General features: G+C 40.2%; 1 protein-coding gene and 4 pseudogenes across 1 annotated transcript; all 5 read right to left on the bottom strand.

The window, feature by feature from the left end:
- Positions 1-2,005: 2,005 nt before the first annotated feature.
- LOC120473247 (protocadherin alpha-3 pseudogene) lies at positions 2,006-4,618 on the bottom strand (annotated as a pseudogene).
- Positions 4,619-5,496: 878 nt separating this feature from the next.
- LOC120473295 (protocadherin alpha-3 pseudogene) lies at positions 5,497-8,118 on the bottom strand (annotated as a pseudogene).
- An 884-nt stretch (positions 8,119-9,002) lies between these two features.
- On the bottom strand, positions 9,003-11,611 carry LOC120473297 (protocadherin alpha-3 pseudogene; annotated as a pseudogene).
- An 819-nt stretch (positions 11,612-12,430) lies between these two features.
- Positions 12,431-17,910, bottom strand: LOC120473298 (protocadherin alpha-8). The gene is made up of 2 exons (XM_089135078.1): positions 17,050-17,910; positions 12,431-14,145 (listed from the first exon to the last, which is right to left on the bottom strand). Exons 1-2 carry the CDS (start codon positions 17,723-17,725, stop codon positions 12,446-12,448), a joined length of 2,376 nt encoding a protein of 791 aa, XP_088991204.1. The 5' UTR covers positions 17,726-17,910; the 3' UTR covers positions 12,431-12,445.
- Positions 17,911-18,231: 321 nt separating this feature from the next.
- LOC148977602 (protocadherin alpha-8 pseudogene) lies at positions 18,232-20,917 on the bottom strand (annotated as a pseudogene).
- Positions 20,918-21,274: the final 357 nt, after the last annotated feature.

The raw sequence follows: 21,274 nt of genomic DNA, 5'->3' as shown, positions 1-21,274 counted from the left end.
ACCTGAGGCCTCAAGGACCCGTTACCATCTGTTTTGGTCTTTTTGGCCATAATTACTGTTTCTATGGATTCTTCACTATCTGATCTTTGTCGTACCTTCTGCTTGTTGCCATTAACAACCTCATCCCAAAACATTTCACCTTCATCAAGCATATTATCTAGGTTTAACGATACAAAAGATTCACCTGATGTCTCAGCCATTGTCCAAATTACATTCACTGTGAGTAATTTATTTAGTTTTACCGTCGATGTTCCAAGAAATATACAATTCACAAGTTGTTACTGTAGTTTCCAACGAGAATCCGACGAGTAGACTACAGAACGGTTTGAGTTGCAGCTTTTCTCCAGCAGCCAGCTAACAGTAGCCGAGTGGAGAGAAGAGGCCGTCGCACGTCATTTCCGTTGAAGGTGAAAGCACGCGGTGACCATGTTAGAAAATCCTTACTATATCAAGCTGGAAGCGCTTGGCGGGTGTGAAGGCAATGTCCACCGCGATCATAACGCACTGTTAGAGAGAGCGAATGAAACGACCAACACACACGATGGATGATGCCACGTCAGCTCTGTATTTTTGGTGTGCACTGACACCGTGCGAATTTATTTTTCACTGCAAACGAACGCGACTGAGAAATAAAACAATAGAAAGTTAGGCTAAATCGGAAAAAAAGGTGTGGCGAAAGTGCGAAACGGTTAACTTTAAAAAATATGCAAAGAGACAAAAAAATATAATAATTCATGCATATCTAATATAACCTAACACAACATATTTATGTCCAATTTGTCTGGCGGAACTGTTAACTTTAAAAAAAACATGTAGGCTAAGAGACTAAAAAAAACCTATAATAATTCATGCATATAACCTAACACAACATATTTATGTCCAATTTGTCTGGCAAAACTGTTAACTTAAAAAAAAAACATGTAAGAGACTAAAAAAAATAATTCATGCATATCTAACACAACATATGTATGTCCAATTTGTCTGGCGAAACGGTTAACTTAAAAAAACAAACATGTAAGAGACTAAAAACTGTAATAATTCATGCATATCTAACACAACATATTTATGTCCACACTGCGTAGAAAGTGATTGCAATAGTTACTGCCAAAAATGTTCTAGTTTTATATTTCATACCAATAAAAACAATCCACTTTAATGTAGACCTACAATCACAAGGGCAATTTCTGTAAGTTAACTTGAGATCTTTTAAATTAGCAATCAATGCATTACAAAGTAGTTCATAGCAAACAAAGTAGCTGACTGCACCAGTTGTCATTGCATGAACTTTAACCTTATTATCAAACATGAAAAATTAACTCATTCAACAGCAATCTTGAGACTTCAAGTGTCAAAACAATGTGTAAAACTATAAGCCAACCAGTAAAGACTCTGATAATTAGAAGCAATCTAGTTAATCTTCAGTTATACATCCTCCAGTGCAAAAATAACAAAAGACTAAACAGCGTGAATCACAAAATGGCTAAACACTAGCTTTTAAGTGTCTTTAGCACAAATTATTGGTCAGGAAATTAGCTAAATTTAAGCAAATGCAGGAAACAGCAGTCTTTGGGCTGTCAGAAATGAATGAAAAGTTATTTAATGCTTTAGAGTACATGAAAATATTGCAGAATTACTTGCTTCCAGTTGAAAAGGTTCTCAAAAGTGGATTGATCAAATGGCAACCAGATGGTGATCACAATGGTAACCACAAAAAAATGAAAACAGAAACTCATCTAAATATCCAACATCACTGAAGATTAAGCATTAGCAAGGATTTTTTTTTTTACTCAATAACACTTTATTTCGACATTTACTGATCCAGTCCCATGCAAAGAATACTATATGACCCAGAAATACACCGTCCAGTTTCAGTTAATGTTAGAAAAATGATTTAAGTAGATTCAACATGAAGGGAAATTATATTTGTCTCAGCGATTTAATCTTTGTAATTCTGATGACGCTTAGATGTATTATTGTCCAAAAGAACACAACTTGCACCCCCATAAGGAAGGGAACATTCTTAACACAACTGCAAGAATACATCCTGTGAAACCTTAACGTTTCTTACCTCTCCAGAATCTCTCCTCCTGCGATCTGGTATCACTAGAGTATTCCTATTACTGCCTGGCGCTATTGTAGAGCCGATACTCATTCTGGGTCCAACTAACATGTACCGTTTGTCTCCAGATCTGTACTGGATGCTGTGACACAGAGTCCCGTCGTAATTTGTGTCCTGTAAATACTTGGACGAATAGTCTGTAGATTTCGAGCACTGCATCACAATCAACACGATGATGCTGATGACAAAAAGCACTGAAACCGAGCCCAAAGTGATGATCAGATAAAATGTCACGTCGTTTTCCTCCTCGTCTTTTACTGCGTTTTTAACATCAGAAGCTGCAAAAGCCTCTTTGGGCTCCACAACTTTGACAATCACAGTCGCTGTTGCAGAGAGTGAAACGTTCCCATTGTCTTTGACCAGTATGAGCAGTTTATGCTGGGCCTCGTCTGTTTCTGTGAATGAGCGAAGGGTTCTTATCTGTCCTGTATAGCGGTCCAAACTAAAGAGACTGTGCTCACTCACTTCCTGCAGTGAAAACAATAACCAGCCGTTGTATCCTATATCTGCGTCATAGGCTCTGACTTTAGTCACCAAATGACCAGCGTTCACATTCCGGGGAATCTCTTCCACACCCTCAGCAGAACCGTTAGCGCTGACTGGATATAAGATCACTGGAACGTTGTCGTTCTGATCCAGAATAAACACGTTCACTGTCACGTTACTGCTCAGAGACGGACTTCCAGAGTCTGTGGCGAGAACATGGAACTGGAACGTTTTGGTAGTTTCAAAATCAAAACTCTTTAGAGCATAAATCTCTCCATTTTCAGAGTTAATGTTAATGAAAGATGTATATGCGTTTTCTACACCATCTCTCCATATTTGATAGCTGATCACGCTGTTTTCATTTGTATCTTTGTCAGAGGCAGAAACAGAAAATAAAGATTTGCCGGGAGCATTATTCTCAATCACATAAAACGCATAAGGGGAAACAGAGAACTCTGGACTATTGTCATTTACATCTGATATCTGGACAGTTATAGATTTAACAGAAGACAATGGTGGTTGACCAGCGTCTTTGGCTTCTAATGTGATGTCATAGCGAGAAATTGTCTCTCTGTCAAGAGATGATGTTGTCACTAAAGAGAATGTGTTTTCTTGAGATGACGGCATTAGTTTGAAAGGTATGTCCTCAGGTAATGAACAGGTGACTCTCCCGTTTATGCCAGAATCTAAATCAGAGACGCTTATTAAAGCCACTGTTGTGCCAGCTTTAGAGTCTTCAGGAATGGCGCTCGAGAATGACGTCACTTCTATCTGAGGTGCATTGTCATTTACATCAGCAATTTTTATAGTTATACTTTTATCTGTTGTTTGAGGAACAATTCCTTTGTCTGTTGCTTGAATGTCAATCTGATATTTATCTTTAACTTCAAAATCCAAAAGACCAGTCAATATAACTTCTCCTGTGATTGGATTTACATCAAAAAGTTTACGCAACTTGTTATTGACATTATGTCCTAATGAATAAACGACTTCTCCGTTCTGACCTTCATCCGGATCAGTTGCGTTCACCCTTAAAATGGTTGTGCCTACAGGTGCGTTCTCATTCAGATTTACAGTGTATGTATTTTTTGTGAAAACGGGTGCATTATCGTTTATATCCAACACATCTATCGTTATCTCCATCGTTCCAGACTTTGGAGGTCTGCCTCCATCTAAAGCGGTTAACTGCAACTGTATGCGTTTTGTAGACTCTCGGTCAAGCGGCTTTTGTAAAATCAACGCAGGAACTTTCCCGTCTTCGTCACGATCTATAATTTCAACACGAAAATATTCGGTGAGGCTCAGTTTATAAGTCTGAACTGAATTACTGCCACTGTCTGGATCGCGCGCTGCCTGAAGTTGGAATCGCGCGCCCGGCATAGCAGATTCCCAAATTTCCAGCCGCTTTTCATTCTCGGGAAACTGTGGACTGTGATCATTTACATCCAATATCTCTACAGCGACATAATGAATTTCTAGTGGGTTTTCTAGAGCGATTTTTAGATTAATTAAACACGGGGTGATCCTCTCGCACACCTCCTCTCTGTCTATCTTACCGTTCACATACAAGACACCGTCATTCTGATTTACACTGAACATGGACTCGCCTGAGGTCGAGACGATGCGAAATCCTCGCTCCTTTAGTGTCCTGTGATCAATACCCAAATCCTTCGCGATATTCCCCACAGCAGCTCCGTCCTTCTGCTCTTCAGAAATCGAGTAGCGGATTTGTGCCCAAACCGTTCTGCCAAAAACAAGCGATGCAACAACGAAGAGGATTTTCACATGCCGCTCAAGCCACTGATCACGTCTCCTTTGTCCCATTTTTGCACTGTATTCGTTCCACAGCAATTTCACAACGGCTGTCCAAATATTAGTCCACTAGCCACATGACAGATGACCGAAATGCTCTAGACCCCGAAAGATATTACGGAGAAAAAGAAGGATAAAAGCACTGAGAAAGCCGCACCTCTAGCCTGGTGAAAAAGAGATCGTGTACAAAATCTGTGACGGGGAAAAAACAAAACGGGGAGGTACTCTGACGTTTTGAGTTGTACTATAGGTTTACACTGACACCTCGCGCTTTTTCATTGCATTGCTTTTCATAAAACTCTCAGAATTGTATAATTCATGTTGAAGTTCTTAAAGCTCGTTTACTATGACTATAGCATACCACAAACAGAAAAGAGACAACGTCTATTATACCGGATAACAAGCGACATCACCGATTAAGCACCATGGACAGCTACCAGACCCTCTTGCGGGATTCATTTCATAAATGTGTTAAGTATTAAGAGCACAAAATTCAAATTAAGGCATAAAAACATCATAATTTCAAATATAGAATACAGACAGACCTGGCAAACATAAGACTGCAGTGAAAACAAAATGAAGTGGGAAAATAAATCCACTTTTTAGCAATATGTTTAAATTGTAGGCTACATATTGTATAGACATTATTCCTTTCTTCACAACCCATCAAAGTCAGATACAGAAGGGAGGATCAATTCCATCGCTAGTCGAATAAGCTTAAAACATGCTGCAAGATATTTAAGTTCTGCCTCAACAAAAGGACAACCAGTGGAAAAGGACCGTGACTACATAAAAAGGACAAGATAGCATCACAAACTACTCTATTCAGTTTAAAATAAATAAATAAGTAAATAAAAAATCTTCTCATATTTTTATGTCTTTCTTCAACAGTTATATGTGTGCATATTTAATATTGCTATAATTTGGCAATGTAACACATTGTTTTACCATAAAAAATAAGTCTGAAAGACAAATAAATCTGAATATGAGAAAGAAGACACTAAAAATGTTAAATTTTAAACAGCCTGAGCGGCTTCAGTACCGTGGACAGCAACCGATGTGTGTCTTAAAACTGTTTCCCACAACTAATACACAGATGTAGGAGTCATTCGCTTACCTCTCCAGAATCTCTCCTCCTGCGATCTGGTATCACTAGAGTATTCCTATTACTGCCTGGCGCTATTGTAGAGCCGATACTCATTCTGGGTCCAACTAACATGTACCGTTTGTCTCCAGATCTGTACTGGATGCTGTGACACAGAGTCCCGTCGTAATTTGTGTCCTGTAAATACTTGGACGAATAGTCTGTAGATTTCGAGCACTGCATCACAATCAACACGATGATGCTGATGACAAAAAGCACTGAAACCGAGCCCAAAGGGATGATCAGATAAAATGTCACGTCGTTTTCCTCCTCGTCTTTTACTGCGTTTTTAACATCAGAAGCTGCAAAAGCCTCTTTGGGCTCCACAACTTTGACAATCACAGTCGCTGTTGCTGAGAGTGAAACGTTCCCATTGTCTTTGACCAGTATGAGCAGTTTATGCTGGGCCTCGTCTGTTTCTGTGAATGAGCGAAGGGTTCTTATCTGTCCTGTATAGCGGTCCAAACTAAAGAGACTGTGCTCACTCACTTCCTGCAGTGAAAACAATAACCAGCCGTTGTATCCTATATCTGCGTCATAGGCTCTGACTTTAGTCACCAAATGACCAGCGTTCACATTCCGGGGAATCTCTTCCACACCCTCAGCAGAACCGTTAGCGCTGACTGGATATAAGATCACAGGAACGTTGTCGTTCTGATCCAGAATAAACACGTTCACTGTCACGTTACTGCTCAGAGACGGACTTCCAGAGTCTGTGGCGAGAACATGAAACTGGAAGGTTTTGGTAGTTTCAAAATCAAAACTCTTTAGTGCATAAATATCTCCATTTTCAGAGTTAATGTTAATGAAAGATGTATATGCGTTTTCTACACCATCTCTCCATATTTGATAGCTGATCACGCTGTTTTCATTTGTATCTTTGTCAGAGGCAGAAACAGAAAATAAAGATTTGCAGGGAGCATTATTCTCAACCACATAAAACGCATAAGGGGAAACAGAGAACTCTGGACTATTGTCATTTACATCTGATATCTGGACAGTTATAGATTTAACAGAAGACAGTGATGGTTGACCAGCGTCTTTGGCTTCTAATGTGATGTCATAGCGAGAAATTGTCTCTCTGTCAAGAGATGATGTTGTCACTAAAGAGAATGTGTTTTCTTGAGATGACGGCATTAGTTTGAAAGGTATGTCCTCAGGTAATGAACAGGTGACTCTCCCGTTTATGCCAGAATCTAAATCAGAGACGCTTATTAAAGCCACCGTTGTGCCAGCTTTAGAGTCTTCAGGAATGGCGCTCGAGAATGACGTCACTTCTATCTGAGGTGCATTGTCATTTACATCAGCAATTTTTATAGTTATACTTTTATCTGTTGTTAGAGGAACAATTCCTTTGTCTGATGCTTGAATATCAATCTCATATGTATCTTTAACTTCAAAATCCAAAACACCGGTCACAACAATTTCTCCTGTTACATGATTAACATTAAAAAGTTTTCGCAATTTGTCATTGACGTCATGCCCTAATGAATAAACAATTTCTCCGTTCTGACCTTCATCCAAATCAGTTGCGTTCACCCTAAAAATTGTTGTGCCTAAAGGTGTGTTCTCATTTAGTGTTACAGTGTACGCTTCTTTTGTGAAAACGGGCGCATTATCGTTTATATCCAACACATCTATCGTTATCTCCATCATTCCAGACTTTGGAGGTCTGCCTCCATCTAAAGCGGTTAACTGCAGTTTCATGCGTTTTGTAGACTCTCGGTCAAGCGGCTTTTGTAAAATCAACGCAGGAACTTTCCCGTCTTCATTACGATCTTTAATTTCAACACGGAAATATTCGGTGTGGCTCAGTTTATAAGTCTGAACTGAATTACTGCCACTGTCTGGATCGCGCGCTGCCTGAAGTTGGAATCGCGCGCCCGGCATAGCAGATTCCCAAATTTCCAGCCGCTTTTCATTCTCGGGAAACTGTGGACTGTGATCATTTACATCCAATATCTCTACAGCGACATAATGAATTTCTAGTGGGTTTTCTAGAGCGATTTTTAGATTAATTAAACACGGGGTGATCCTCTCGCACACCTCCTCTCTGTCTATCTTACCGTTCACATACAAGACACCGTCATTCTGATTTACACTGAACATGGACTCGCCTGAGGTCGAGACGATGCGAAATCCTCGCTCCTTTAGTGTCCTGTGATCAATACCCAAATCCTTCGCGATATTCCCCACAGCAGCTCCGTCCTTCTGCTCTTCAGAAATCGAGTAGCGGATTTGTGCCCAAACCGTTCTGCCAAAAACAAGCGATGCAACAACGAAGAGGATTTTCACATGCCGCTCAAGCCACTGATCACGTCTCCTTTGTCCCATTTTTGCACTGTATTCGTTCCACAGCAATTTCACAACGGCTGTCCAAATATTAGTCCACTAGCCACATGACAGATGACCGAAATGCTCTAGACCCCGAAAGATATTACGGAGAAAAAGAAGGATAAAAGCACTGAGAAAGCCGCACCTCTAGCCTGGTGAAAAAGAGATCGTGTACAAAATCTGTGACGGGGAAAAAACAAAACGGGGAGGTACTCTGACGTTTTGAGTTGTACTATAGGTTTACACTGACACCTCGCGCTTTTTCATTGCATTGCTTTTCATTAAACTCTCAGAATTGTATAATTCATGTTGAAGTTCTTAAAGCTCGTTTACCATGACTATAGCATACAACAAACAGAAAAGAGACAACGTCTATTATACCGGATAACAAGCGACATCACCGATTCAGAACCATGGACAGCTACCAGACCCTCTTGCGGGATTCATTTCATAAATGTGTTAAGTATTAAGAGCACAAAATTCAAATTAAGGCATAAAAACATCATAATTTCAAATATAGAATACAGACAGACCTGGCAAACATGAGACTGCACTGAACACAAAATGAAGTGGGAAAATAAATCCACTTTTTAGCAATATGTTTAAATTGTAGGCTACATATTGTATAGACATTATTCCTTTCTTCACAACCCATCAAAGTCAGATACAGAAGGGTGGATCAATTTCATCTCTACTCGAATAAGCTTAAAACATCCTGCAAGATATTTAAGTTCTGCCACAACAAAAGGACAACCAGTGGAAAAGGACCGTGACTGGAGAAGAGATATGATATATAGCATACATGAAAAGGACAACATAACATCCCAAACTGCTCTATTCCTACTTATTTTTTTATTAGTTCAGTAATTTTTCTTCTCATATTTTTGTCTTTCTTCAACGGTTATGTTTACATATTTAATATTATGATTTGGCAATATAAAACATTATTTTTACCATAAAAAGGTTTTAATTGCAAAAATATCTGTTGGAAAGAAGACACTAAGAATGTTTCATTTGAAACAAGAGCCTGAGCAGCTTCAGTGCTGTGGACAGCAACCGATGTGTGTCTTAAAACTGTTTCCTACAACTAATACACAGATGTAGGAGTCATTTTCTTACCTCTCCAGAATCTCTCCTCCTGCGATCTGGTATCACTAGAGTATTCCTATTACTGCCTGGCGCTATTGTAGAGCCGATACTCATTCTGGGTCCAACTAACATGTACCGTTTGTCTCCAGATCTGTACTGGATGCTGTGACACAGAGTCCCGTCGTAATTTGTGTCCTGTAAATACTTGGACGAATAGTCTGTAGATTTTGAGCACTGCATCACAATCAACACGATGATGCTGATGACAAAAAGCACTGAAACCGAGCCCAAAGTGATGATCAGATAAAATGTCACGTCGTTTTCCTCCTCGTCTTTTACTGCGTTTTTAACATCAGAAGCTGCAAAAGCCTCTTTGGGCTCCACAACTTTGACAATCACAGTCGCTGTTGCTGAGAGTGAAACGTTCCCATTGTCTTTGACCAGTATGAGCAGTTTATGCTGGGCCTCGTCTGTTTCTGTGAATGAGCGAAGGGTTCTTATCTGTCCTGTATAGCGGTCCAAACTAAAGAGACTGTGCTCACTCACTTCCTGCAGTGAAAACAATAACCAGCCGTTGTATCCTATATCTGCGTCATAGGCTCTGACTTTAGTCACCAAATGACCAGCGTTCACATTCCGGGGAATCTCTTCCACACCCTCAGCAGAACCGTTAGCGCTGACTGGATATAACATCACCGGAACGTTGTCGTTCTGGTCCAGAATAAACACGTTCACTGTCACGTTACTGCTCAGAGACGGACTTCCAGAGTCTGTGGCGAGAACATGGAACTGGAACGTTTTGGTAGTTTCAAAATCAAAACTCTTTAGTGCATAAATCTCTCCATTTTCAGAGTTAATGTTAATGAAAGATGTATATGCGTTTTCTACACCATCTCTCCATATTTGATAGCTGACCACGCTGTTTTCATTTGTATCTTTGTCAGAGGCAGAAACAGAAAATAAAGATTTGCCGGGAGCATTATTCTCAATCACATAAAACGCATAAGGGGAAACAGAGAACTCTGGACTATTGTCATTTACATCTGATATCTGGACAGTTATAGATTTAACAGAAGACAATGGTGGTTGGCCAGCATCCTTTGCAACTATTTTGATGTCATACTGAAATTTAGTTTCCCTGTCTAATGGTGATGTAGAAACTAATGAGTATGTACTATGCTGTGAAGAAGGCATTAGTTTGAAAGGCATGTCATCTTCTAATGAACAAGAGACTTTGCCATTGAGTCCAGAATCTAAATCAGTGACACTAATCAAAGCCACTATAGTACCAGGTCTAGAATCCTCTGGAATTGAATTTGAAAATGATGTCACCTCTATTTCAGGTTTATTGTCATTCATATCCATAATTTTAATCATAATACTTTTATCTGTTGCATGGGGAACAGTTCCTTTGTCAGATGCTTGTATATCAATCTCATAGCTGTCTTTGTCTTCAAAATCTAAGGGCCCTTCTACAGTTATCTCACCAGTGATGGTGTTAATATCAAAAAGCTTACGTACTTTACTATTAACACTTTTACCAAATGAATAAATTATCTCACCATTCGATCCCTCATCCAAATCTGTGGCGTTGACCTGTATCACGGTTGTACCTATAGGCGCATTTTCACTCAGCATGACTGAATAAACATCTTTTGTAAAAACTGGCACGTTATCATTTATATCTATAACATTAATCTTTATCTCCATTGCCCCAGACTTGGCAGGCTTTCCCCCATCAACAGCAATTAGTTGCAAAATAATGTTTCGAATAACCTCACGGTCTAAAGGCTTTTGTAAAATAAGGATAGGGATTTTACCGTCTTCTCCGCGATCTTTGACTTCAAGTCGGAAATTATCGTTATGACTGAGTTTGTAATGATGCACAGAATTGCTGCCACTATCAGAATCGCGCGCAGCCTCAAGCTGAAAGCGCGCCCCGGGCAGGGCAGATTCCCCGATCTCTAAATGCATCTCGCTTTCCGGAAAACTCGGCGCGTGGTCGTTTACGTCCAAAATCTCAACAGTTACATAGTGGATTTCAAGTGGGTTTTCGAGAGCAATTTTCAGATTAATTAAACAAGGAGTGCTTCTCTCGCAGATCTCCTCTCTATCCATCTTCCCGTTCACATACAAGACACCGTCATTCTGATTTACACTGAACATGGACTCGCCTGAGGTCGAGACGATGCGAAATCCTCGCTCTTTTAAGGTTCTGTGATCAATACCCAAATCCTTCGCGATATTCCCCACAGCAGCTCCGTCCTTCTGTTCCTCTGAGATGGAGTACTGAATCTGCGCTCGTGCCACCGCACCAAACACAAGCAACGCAGCCATTAGAGTGAATATTGCGTGCTCTTTCAGCCATTGCGCGAATCTTCTTTGTTCCATTCTGAAGGTAATACAGACAAGGATCTAGGCAATTCCTCTGCTACACTCGATTGGCAATATTAAGCATTGCTTTTCCCTCTAAAGGTTTACGCGTACTGCCAAAAAAACCCGAATCGCTGAAAAGCAAACGCAAGAACAACTGACGAGCAGGATGCACGAGCATTGAATGCGAAGGGGAGGAATAACAGTATTTGACGCCATGAGCCGTACTCTAGGATTACACTGACACCTCGCGATCTCACTGCTGCAATGCATCACATTATATTGCAATTGGCTAAAGTAAAAATATAATAAATACTAGAATCACGCGTCTACGGATACAGCAGCAACACAGAAAACAATACAAACAAAATAATTTAAAGAAAGAAAAACACAATAGCCTGTCATAGACCAGTATCCATATCTTTCATTAGATCACACAGAAAAATTAAAACAGAACTCGCGCTGTCCAAAATCTCCTGCAGGGATCTGCTACTATTTCAACCCGGTCTCATCCCAAGACGTCATATAACTGACGTTTTGGGACGTCTTTTGATCATACGTCAATATTCGCCTTTTTAGGGCCCCCTTAAACGTCGGTAGATGAGGTTATGGGATCCTAACTCTACCTCATACCTAAACCTAACCCTAAACCTAACCCGTCACCTAACTGACGTTAAAGGTAAAGCGTCAGTTGTATGACGGCCCAGGATCGCCATCTACCGACGTTTAAGGGGGCCCTAAAAATGCGGATATTGACGTATGGTCAAAATACGTCCCAAAACGTCAGTTATGTGACTTTTTGGGATGAGACTGTGTTAACTATTTCTATTAAATATCTTTCTTCAACGGTTAAATGTTTGCATTTTTAATATGCTACATAATAAATAAATATGCTAAATATATTTTTTTCCTTTGGCAATGTAAAACATTCCTATTACCATATAAATTAAGTCTAAATTATGAATACACCTGAATATGAGAAAGAAGTCACTATGTTCCATTTGAAACAACAGTCTGAGCCGCTTCAGCACCGTGGACAGCAACCGATGTGTCTTAAAACTGTTACAGCTAATACACAGATGTAAGAGTCATTTGCTTACCTCTCCAGAATCTCTCCTCCTGCGATCTGGTATCACTAGAGTATTCCTATTACTGCCTGGCGCTATTGTAGAGCCGATACTCATTCTGGGTCCAACTAACATGTACCGTTTGTCTCCAGATCTGTACTGGATGCTGTGACACAGAGTCCCGTCGTAATTTGTGTCCTGTAAATACTTGGACGAATAGTCTGTAGATTTCGAGCACTGCATCACAATCAACACGATGATGCTGATGACAAAAAGCACTGAAACCGAGCCCAAAGTGATGATCAGATAAAATGTCACGTCGTTTTCCTCCTCGTCTTTTACTGCGTTTTTAACATCAGAAGCTGCAAAAGCCTCTTTGGGCTCCACAACTTTGACAATCACAGTCGCTGTTGCTGAGAGTGAAACGTTCCCATTGTCTTTGACCAGTATGAGCAGTTTATGCTGGGCCTCGTCTGTTTCTGTGAATGAGCGAAGGGTTCTTATCTGTCCTGTATAGCGGTCCAAACTAAAGAGACTGTGTTCACTCACTTCCTGCAGTGAAAACAATAACCAGCCGTTGTATCCTATATCTGCGTCATAGGCTCTGACTTTAGTCACCAAATGACCAGCGTTCACATTCCGGGGAATCTCTTCCAAACCCTCAGCAGAACCGTTAGCGCTGACTGGATATAAGATCACAGGAACGTTGTCGTTCTGATCCAGAATAAACACGTTCACTGTCACGTTACTGCTCAGAGACGGACTTCCAGAGTCTTTAGCGAGAACGTAAAACTGAAACGTTTTAATTGTTTCGAAATCAAAACTTTTAAGCGAGTGAATAACACCCGTTTCCGAATTTATACTCAAGAATGACGTTATGTCGTTCTGTGTCCCTCCACCTCTATTTATATGATACGAAATCAAAGCATTTTCATTCACATCTTTATCAGATGCGCTCACTGAGAATATTGAGGCTCCAGGAGCATTATTTTCAAATATGTAAAGTTCAAGGAAATTACTAGAAAACTCAGGTTTGTTGTCATTCACATCTGCTACTTGGATGCTTAATGTTTTAATGGATGATAAAGGAGGTTGACCTAGATCTGTTGCTGTAACTGTGATGTCATAGTGCGACTCAAGTTCACGATCCAAACGCCCCTTTGTCACTAGCGAGTACATATTATCTTGGAAAGAGGGTTTCAGCTCAAAAGGAACATTATCTGAGAGACTACACACAACTTTACCATTGACACCCGAGTCTTTATCTGAGACACTTATCAAAGCAATTACTGTGCCAGGTTTGGAGTCCTCGGCAACAATATTAGATAACGATGTCAGTTCAATTTCAGGCTTATTATCGTTTATATCTTGTATCTTTATAATAACTCGTCCTTGGGCAGACAAAGGAGGCTGACCTTTATCTGAAGCCTGAACATCTAGTTTATAAACGTCCGTGTCTTCAAAGTCTACATTGCCTTTAACTTTTATTTCGCCTGTAATGGGATCCAATTGAAAAACGTCATAAACTTTGCGCTTTAAAGTTTTGCCAAGTGAATACTCAATTTCACTGTTTGAGCCCTCGTCCCTGTCAGTTGCCTTTATTTTAATTACAGTACTTCCAATTGGGGAATTTTCTTGTAAACTGACAGAGTATGGGTCTTGACTAAACACTGGGCGATTATCATTATTATCCAATACGGTAACGGTGATGTTAAGGGTACCTGATTTTGCAGGGTTTCCACCATCGAGGGCTTTCAAAATCAGCACATGTTCTGGTTTATTTTCGCGATCGAGTGGTTTTCTCAACACTAAAAAGGGGATTTTGTCCTCATCGCTGTCTCTAATTTCAATCTCGAAATTTTCATCCTGACTTAATTTATACAAACGAACAGAATACGGTGCGGCATCCTGGTCTCGTGCTGCGTGCAGCTGGAAGCTCGTTCCTGTAGGGGTGTGTTCTGCAATCTCGAAATGCTGATTCTGCTCAGAAAAACTAGGATGGTTGTCGTTTATGTCTGTTATTTCTACTGCAACATAGTGAATTTCTAAAGGATTTTCGACTGCAGTTTTTAGATTTACTACGCATGCACCATTTCCGTCACATAGCGCCTCCCTGTCTACGCTTTTGTGAATATACAATTCGCCATTGTTCTGATTTATTTGGAAAAACGCGTCTTTAGAACCAGAAACTATACGGAACCGTCTGTCCACCAAAGTACTCACGTCAAGTCCGAGGTCCTTAGCTATATTTCCCACAACAGATCCCTCTTTCACCTCTTCTGGTATTGTGTATCTTATCTGAGCTGAAACATGCTGTCCAAAGCCGAGAAGAAAGGAGAAACACAGAGATATCCACCAGTACTCCCATCGGCGCCTTTGTTCATCCATCGTTAAGGATTCCTTTAAAGCAGCTTAAAAGTCACGGTTGTTTTCAGTTAAAACTGTATATTCCCAGACGCAACATTCTTAAATAACATCGATGCAATTTTAGAAAATGTCCTTCCCTCGGCTTCTCGCGCTACACGCGTCAGCTGCTATCACAGTTTAACTGAACGGAACAGCCATGCGCGCCACATAAAGGCAGGGTCAAATCTCTACCTCATTTCCTAATGTAACACTGACACCACATGGTACAAAAGGAGAAGTAAATGTGAACTCTTACGTTGCAAAAAAAAAAAAAAAAAAGATGCTATTATGAATGCTTAAGACAATAACATTTGCAAAACATGAACAAAAACGAATAAACAAATGCAAGAAGAAAATTTACGCTTTTAGATGTACCATCAAATGCTCCCAAAAGAAATTTCAACCTACACAAATCTTAAAAGAACGTTAGCGCATTTTTGACGTAACAAAGAGTTAGAAAATGAGATATACTACCAAAGCAGTGACTACAGACTTAGACATGTTGCCCATTATTTCTTTAAATTAGCTTACCTCTCCAGAATCTCTCCTCCTGCGATCTGGTATCACTAGAGTATTCCTATTACTGCCTGGCGCTATTGTAGAGCCGATACTCATTCTGGGTCCAACTAACATGTACCGTTTGTCTCCAGATCTGTACTGGATGCTGTGACACAGAGTCCCGTCGTAATTTGTGTCCTGTAAATACTTGGACGAATAGTCTGTAGATTTCGAGCACTGCATCACAATCAACACGATGATGCTGATGACAAAAAGCACTGAAACCGAGCCCAAAGTGATGATCAGATAAAATGTCACGTCGTTTTCCTCTTCGTCTTTTACTGCGTTTTTAACATCAGAAGCTGCAAAAGCCTCTTTGGGCTCCACAACTTTGACAATCACAGTCGCTGTTGCTGAGAGTGAAACGTTCCCATTGTCTTTGACCAGTATGAGCAGTTTATGCTGGGCCTCGTCTGTTTCTGTGAATGAGCGAAGGGTTCTTATCTGTCCTGTATAGCGGTCCAAACTAAAGAGACTGTGCTCACTCACTTCCTGCAGTGAAAACAATAACCAGCCGTTGTATCCTATATCTGCGTCATAGGCTCTGACTTTAGTCACCAAATGACCAGCGTTCACATTCCGGGGAATCTCTTCCACACCCTCAGCAGAACCGTTAGCGCTGACTGGATATAAGATCACCGGAACGTTGTCGTTCTGATCCAGAATAAACACGTTCACTGTCACGTTACTGCTCAGAGACGGACTTCCAGAGTCTGTGGCAGCAACTTTGAACTGGAACTTTTTAACAGTTTCAAAGTCAAAACTCTTCAGCGCATGGATAACGCCAGTGTCATGGTTAATACTGAGAAACGACGACATATCACTATCTGATCCATTTCCTCTAACTATGTGATATGAAATTGCAGCATTTTCATTTAGATCTTTATCTGACGCGCTCACAGAGAATACTGATGCACCGGGAGTGTTATTTTCCACTAAATAAAGTTCGAGGGGATTTTTGTCAAACTCTGGTTTGTTATCATTAACATCAGCCACCTGCACAGAAACGGTTTTAAAAGAGGAAAGAGGCGGCTGACCTAGATCACTGGCTTTGATTGTGATTTTATAATCTGCCACAAGTTCCCTGTCCAAGTATTCTTTAGTAATTAACGAATACAAATTTTCCTGAACAGATGGTTTTAATTCGAACGGAATATTGTCAGAAAGACTACAAACAACCTTGCCATTAACACCAGAGTCTTTATCGGATACACTAATAAGAGAGATTACAGTTCCGGGTTTTGAATTCTCGGAAATTATGTTAGAAAGGGACGTGACGTCTATCTCGGGTTTATTATCATTCTCATCTGTGATCTTTATAATGACTCTGCAGTCAGTGGTCATCGGCGGCTGTCCTTTATCTGTGACCTGGACGGTCAACCTGTGTATGTCGTTCTCCTCAAAATCAATTGGCTCTTTAATTTGAATTTCACCAGTTACACTATCAAGGCTAAATGTTTCATGTACTTTCCTTTTACTAGTTTTTCCCAGAGTGTAAATAACCTCCCCATTTAAACCTTCGTCAGAATCAGTAGCGTTTACGCGTGCTATTACTGTCCCTATATGTGTGTTTTCTGGAAGAGTTTTTGAATATATATCTTTAATACATACAGGGCGGTTATCGTTGATATCAAGAACAGAAACAGTAATATTTAAAGCACCTGACTTCGGAGGGATGCCTCCATCCACTGCAGTCAGCACAAGTCTATGCTCTGAATTTTTCTCCCTGTCTAAAGGTTTAAGTAAGACTAAAATTGGAATTTTTTCCTCTTCGTCGCCGTCTCTCATTTCCAGCTCAAAGTAATTATTTTTTGCTAGTTTATAAAGCCGAATGGAATTGCTCCCAGTGTCAGGATCTCTTGCAGTTTGTAGTTCGAAACGTGCACCTTCATTAGTGTTTTCAGCCATTTCAAAATGCTGCTCTTTCTCGGGAAAACGAGGACTGTGATCATTCACGTCTGTGATTTCTACTCCGACATAATGTATTTCCAGTGGATTTTCAACGGCGATTTTCAGATTGATCAAGCACACGCTATTTCCATCACACAGCTCCTCTCTATCAATTTTCTTATTAACATATAATTCGCCATTGTTTTGATTTACCTCAAAAAGAGCATCTTTCGATCCAGAGACGATACGGAAACGCCTGTCCACCAAGGTATGCGCATCAAGACCCAAATCCTTTGCGATGTTTCCCAAAACAAATCCCTCAATTGCCTCCTCTGGTATAGAATATCGTATTTGTGTTGAAACCTGCATCCCGAAGCTCAGCAGCAAAGAGAAACACAAAGCAATCCACCAGCATTCCCATTCCCGTCTTTGTCCTGTCGATTCCATCGTTAAAAAAAATCCTTTGAAAAATAAATAAAATTCAGATATTTTGCAATAGTGGTCTACTCATTCGTGACAGCGTGTATTCTTTATAATATTGGCGCTTTTAGATAATAACAGATGGATTTTTTTCATATCCAGCTTCTCGTGAGACAGGCTAGCTCCCATCGCAGTGTAAACGAACTGAACAGAGCATGCGCACCACATATCAATGGGCAGGGCAAAATCTCTCATGCATAACCTTATGTAACACTGACTCCAAATGGTACAAACAGGTAAACATGAATTGTCAAATCCTTAAGGAGACCACATAAGTACAGCCCAAGACAAATAACTTCGATTTAACTATTGATTTAATACGCACATATTCTTTTCGCGCCACCCCTATTATACATGCATTTCAAATGGTAAACTAAAGAATGAGTAATTTTCAACCAAACTACAATTGCAAAGGACTTTCGCACTGCAAATGTGAAACGTTTCAGCACCATGGACAGCGAATACTCAAACTTCTAAATCTCAATAAATAAAAGAAACCATGAATAAATGGTGATCTTATAAGTCAGAATATAACCCTGTCACATAGTGAACAAGATACTGAAATCAAAATGTACATTTTGTTAACAGTAAGCCTGAAAAAGTTGTTTAATATAATTTGCAAAACGCTTACCTCTCCAGAATCTCTCCTCCTGCGATCTGGTATCACTAGAGTATTCCTATTACTGCCTGGCGCTATTGTAGAGCCGATACTCATTCTGGGTCCAACTAACATGTACCGTTTGTCTCCAGATCTGTACTGGATGCTGTGACACAGAGTCCCGTCGTAATTTGTGTCCTGTAAATACTTGGACGAATAGTCTGTAGATTTCGAGCACTGCATCACAATCAACACGATGATGCTGATGACAAAAAGCACTGAAACCGAGCCCAAAGTGATGATCAGATAAAATGTCACGTCGTTTTCCCCCTCGTCTTTTACTGCGTTTTTAACATCAGAAGCTGCAAAAGCCTCTTTGGACTCCACAACTTTGACAATCACAGTCGCTGTTGCTGAGAGTGAAACGTTCCCATTGTCTTTGACCAGTATGAGCAGTTTATGCTGGGCCTCGTCTGTTTCTGTGAATGAGCGAAGGGTTCTTATCTGTCCTGTATAGCGGTCCAAACTAAAGAGACTGTGCTCACTCACTTCCTGCAGTGAAAACAATAACCAGCCGTTGTATCCTATATCTGCGTCATAGGCTCTGACTTTAGTCACCAAATGACCAGCGTTCACATTCCGGGGAATCTCTTCCACACCCTCAGCAGAACCGTTAGCGCTGACTGGATATAAGATCACCGGAACGTTGTCGTTCTGATCCAGAATAAACACGTTCACTGTCACGTTACTGCTCAGAGACGGACTTCCAGAGTCTGTGGCGCGAACATGGAACTGGAACGTTTTTAACGTTTCAAAGTCAAAGCTCTTTAGCGAATAAACAACACCTGTTTCAGAATTTATATTCAGGAAAGTCGACAAATCGTTCTGTGTTCCATCACCTCTAATTATATGATACGATATCACGGCATTTTCAGCACTGTCTCTATCAGAGGCGCTCACTGAAATTATAGAGGAACCGGCAGCATTATTTTCCACTAAGTAAAGATCTAGAGGATTTATTAAAAATACTGGAGCATTATCATTCACATCAGAAATCTGAACGCTTAGTGTAGTCGATGAAGTCAAAGAGGGCTGTCCTAAATCAGAGGCGGTAATTGTAATTTCATAATACGATTCACTTTCTCTATCTAACCGATCTTTTGTTACTAAAGAGTACATATTGTCTTTGAAGGAAGGCTTTAGCTCAAAGGGAATATTTTTGTTTAGCTGACAAATCACTTTACCGTTGATCCCGGCGTCTTTATCGGTCACACTGATCAGAGAAATGACCGTTCCAGGTTTAGAATCTTCAGGGATGTTCTTAGAAAGTGACGTAATCTCAATCTCTGGCCGGTTGTCATTCACATCAATAATCTTAATAACAACTCTACATTTTGCAGACATGGGGGGATGCCCCTTATCTGATGCCTGAATATCGAGTTTATAAACTTCTGTATCTTCAAAATTCACTTCCCCCTTTACACGTATTTCACCTGTGACCTGATCGAGCTCAAACACATCATGCACTTTGCTGTTTAACGTCGCAAAACTGTATTCAATATTACTATTCTGGCCTTCATCCCTATCAGTAGCATTTACTCGAAGAACCACAGTGCCAATATCAGAGTTCTCTTCTAGTGTGACTGAGTATGTCTCGCGACTAAATACAGGCTGATTATCATTTATATCTAGAACAGTAATATTAATATTAAGAGTCCCAGATTTCGGAGGATTCCCTCCATCAACTGCCGTTAGAAGCAGCTTGTATGTCGTTGTAATTTCTCTATCAACAGCCTTTTTCAGAACTAAAAATGGCATTTTATCCTCATCATTTTCTCTAACTCGAATTTCAAAATGATCATTAGGGCTTAATTTATAGGAACGGACGGAATTAGTCCCATAATCGGGATCTCTAGCAGCTTGTAATTGATAATCAGCACCAGGCAGCGTATTTTCATAAATTATTAGACGCTGCTCCTTTTCAGGGAAACGAGGAGAGTGATCGTTTACATCTAATATTTCAACTTCGACATAATGTATCTCGAGAGGATTTCCAATGACGGTTTTTAAATTCACCATACACACACCGCTGCCAGCACACAAAGACTCTCTGTCGATTTTCTTAATAACGTACAAAATGCCATTTTCCTGATTTATCTGAAAAAGCTCATCTTTAGATCCAGAAACGATTCGGAACTGCCTGTCCACCAAGCTACTTACTTCAAGACCCAAATCCTTAGCAATATTTCCCACAGTGGTTCCTTCTTTCACTTCTTCTGGAATTGAATATCTTATCTGAGCTGAAACCTGCTGTCCGGAGTCAAGAAGAAAAGAAATACACAGAGCAATCCAGCAGTACTCCCATCGGCGCCTTTGTCCTCCGGCTTCCATCGCGAGCGATTTATAAACGCTTTCTCTAAAGGCAACTGTAAATGTCCTCGATTTTTAGAGGCCGTAGTAGATGTTTATGGCAAGCACATCATGAGCAAATCACAAAATATGAAACCAGTCCTTTTTAAGGATCGTCAGTAGCGAATTGTCGATTCATCACGAGCCTTTAGTGTGTGTGTGTGTGTGTGTGTGTGTGTGTGTGTGTGTGTGTGTGTGTGTGTGTGTGTGTGTGTGTGTGAAAGAAACAATGCAGCCCTATTCACGTCATCATCAGGGGCAAGACTCAAGACACTGGACAAATGATAGTGCAACACCGACACCAAGTGGTTTATAATACTTATAAACATTTTCTAAATATTTACTGTCAGTTGTAAATAATGAAATTATGTAAACGAAAATCTGTTAGAAGTATACAGTAGATTAGAAACAACATTAAGTAGACTTAAGTTTACAAACTTTCAGTATTTTTTGACGACTAACAGTGATGTTTTTGAGTTTTCATGACATCCGAAACAAGTACTTAAAAT

The sequence above is a fragment of the Pimephales promelas genome, chromosome 9 (assembly GCF_988280905.1).
Source record: "Pimephales promelas chromosome 9, fPimPro1.hap1.1, whole genome shotgun sequence".
Taxonomy (NCBI): domain Eukaryota; kingdom Metazoa; phylum Chordata; class Actinopteri; order Cypriniformes; family Leuciscidae; genus Pimephales; species Pimephales promelas.
Note: the sequence above shows the minus strand (reverse complement) of the source record. Positions and strands in the feature narration are given on the sequence as shown.

Bases quoted from the DNA above. Each gene is read 5' to 3' on its own strand.
- LOC120473298 (XM_089135078.1), bottom strand. From the start codon at position 17,725: ATGGAATCGACAGGACAAAGACGGGAATGGGAATGCTGGTGGATTGCT. The intron at 14,146-17,049 runs GTGCTTTAAATA...CTGCAAAATCAG, and splicing joins AGGCATCCCTCCGAAGTCAG to GTACCCTTAACATCACCGTT.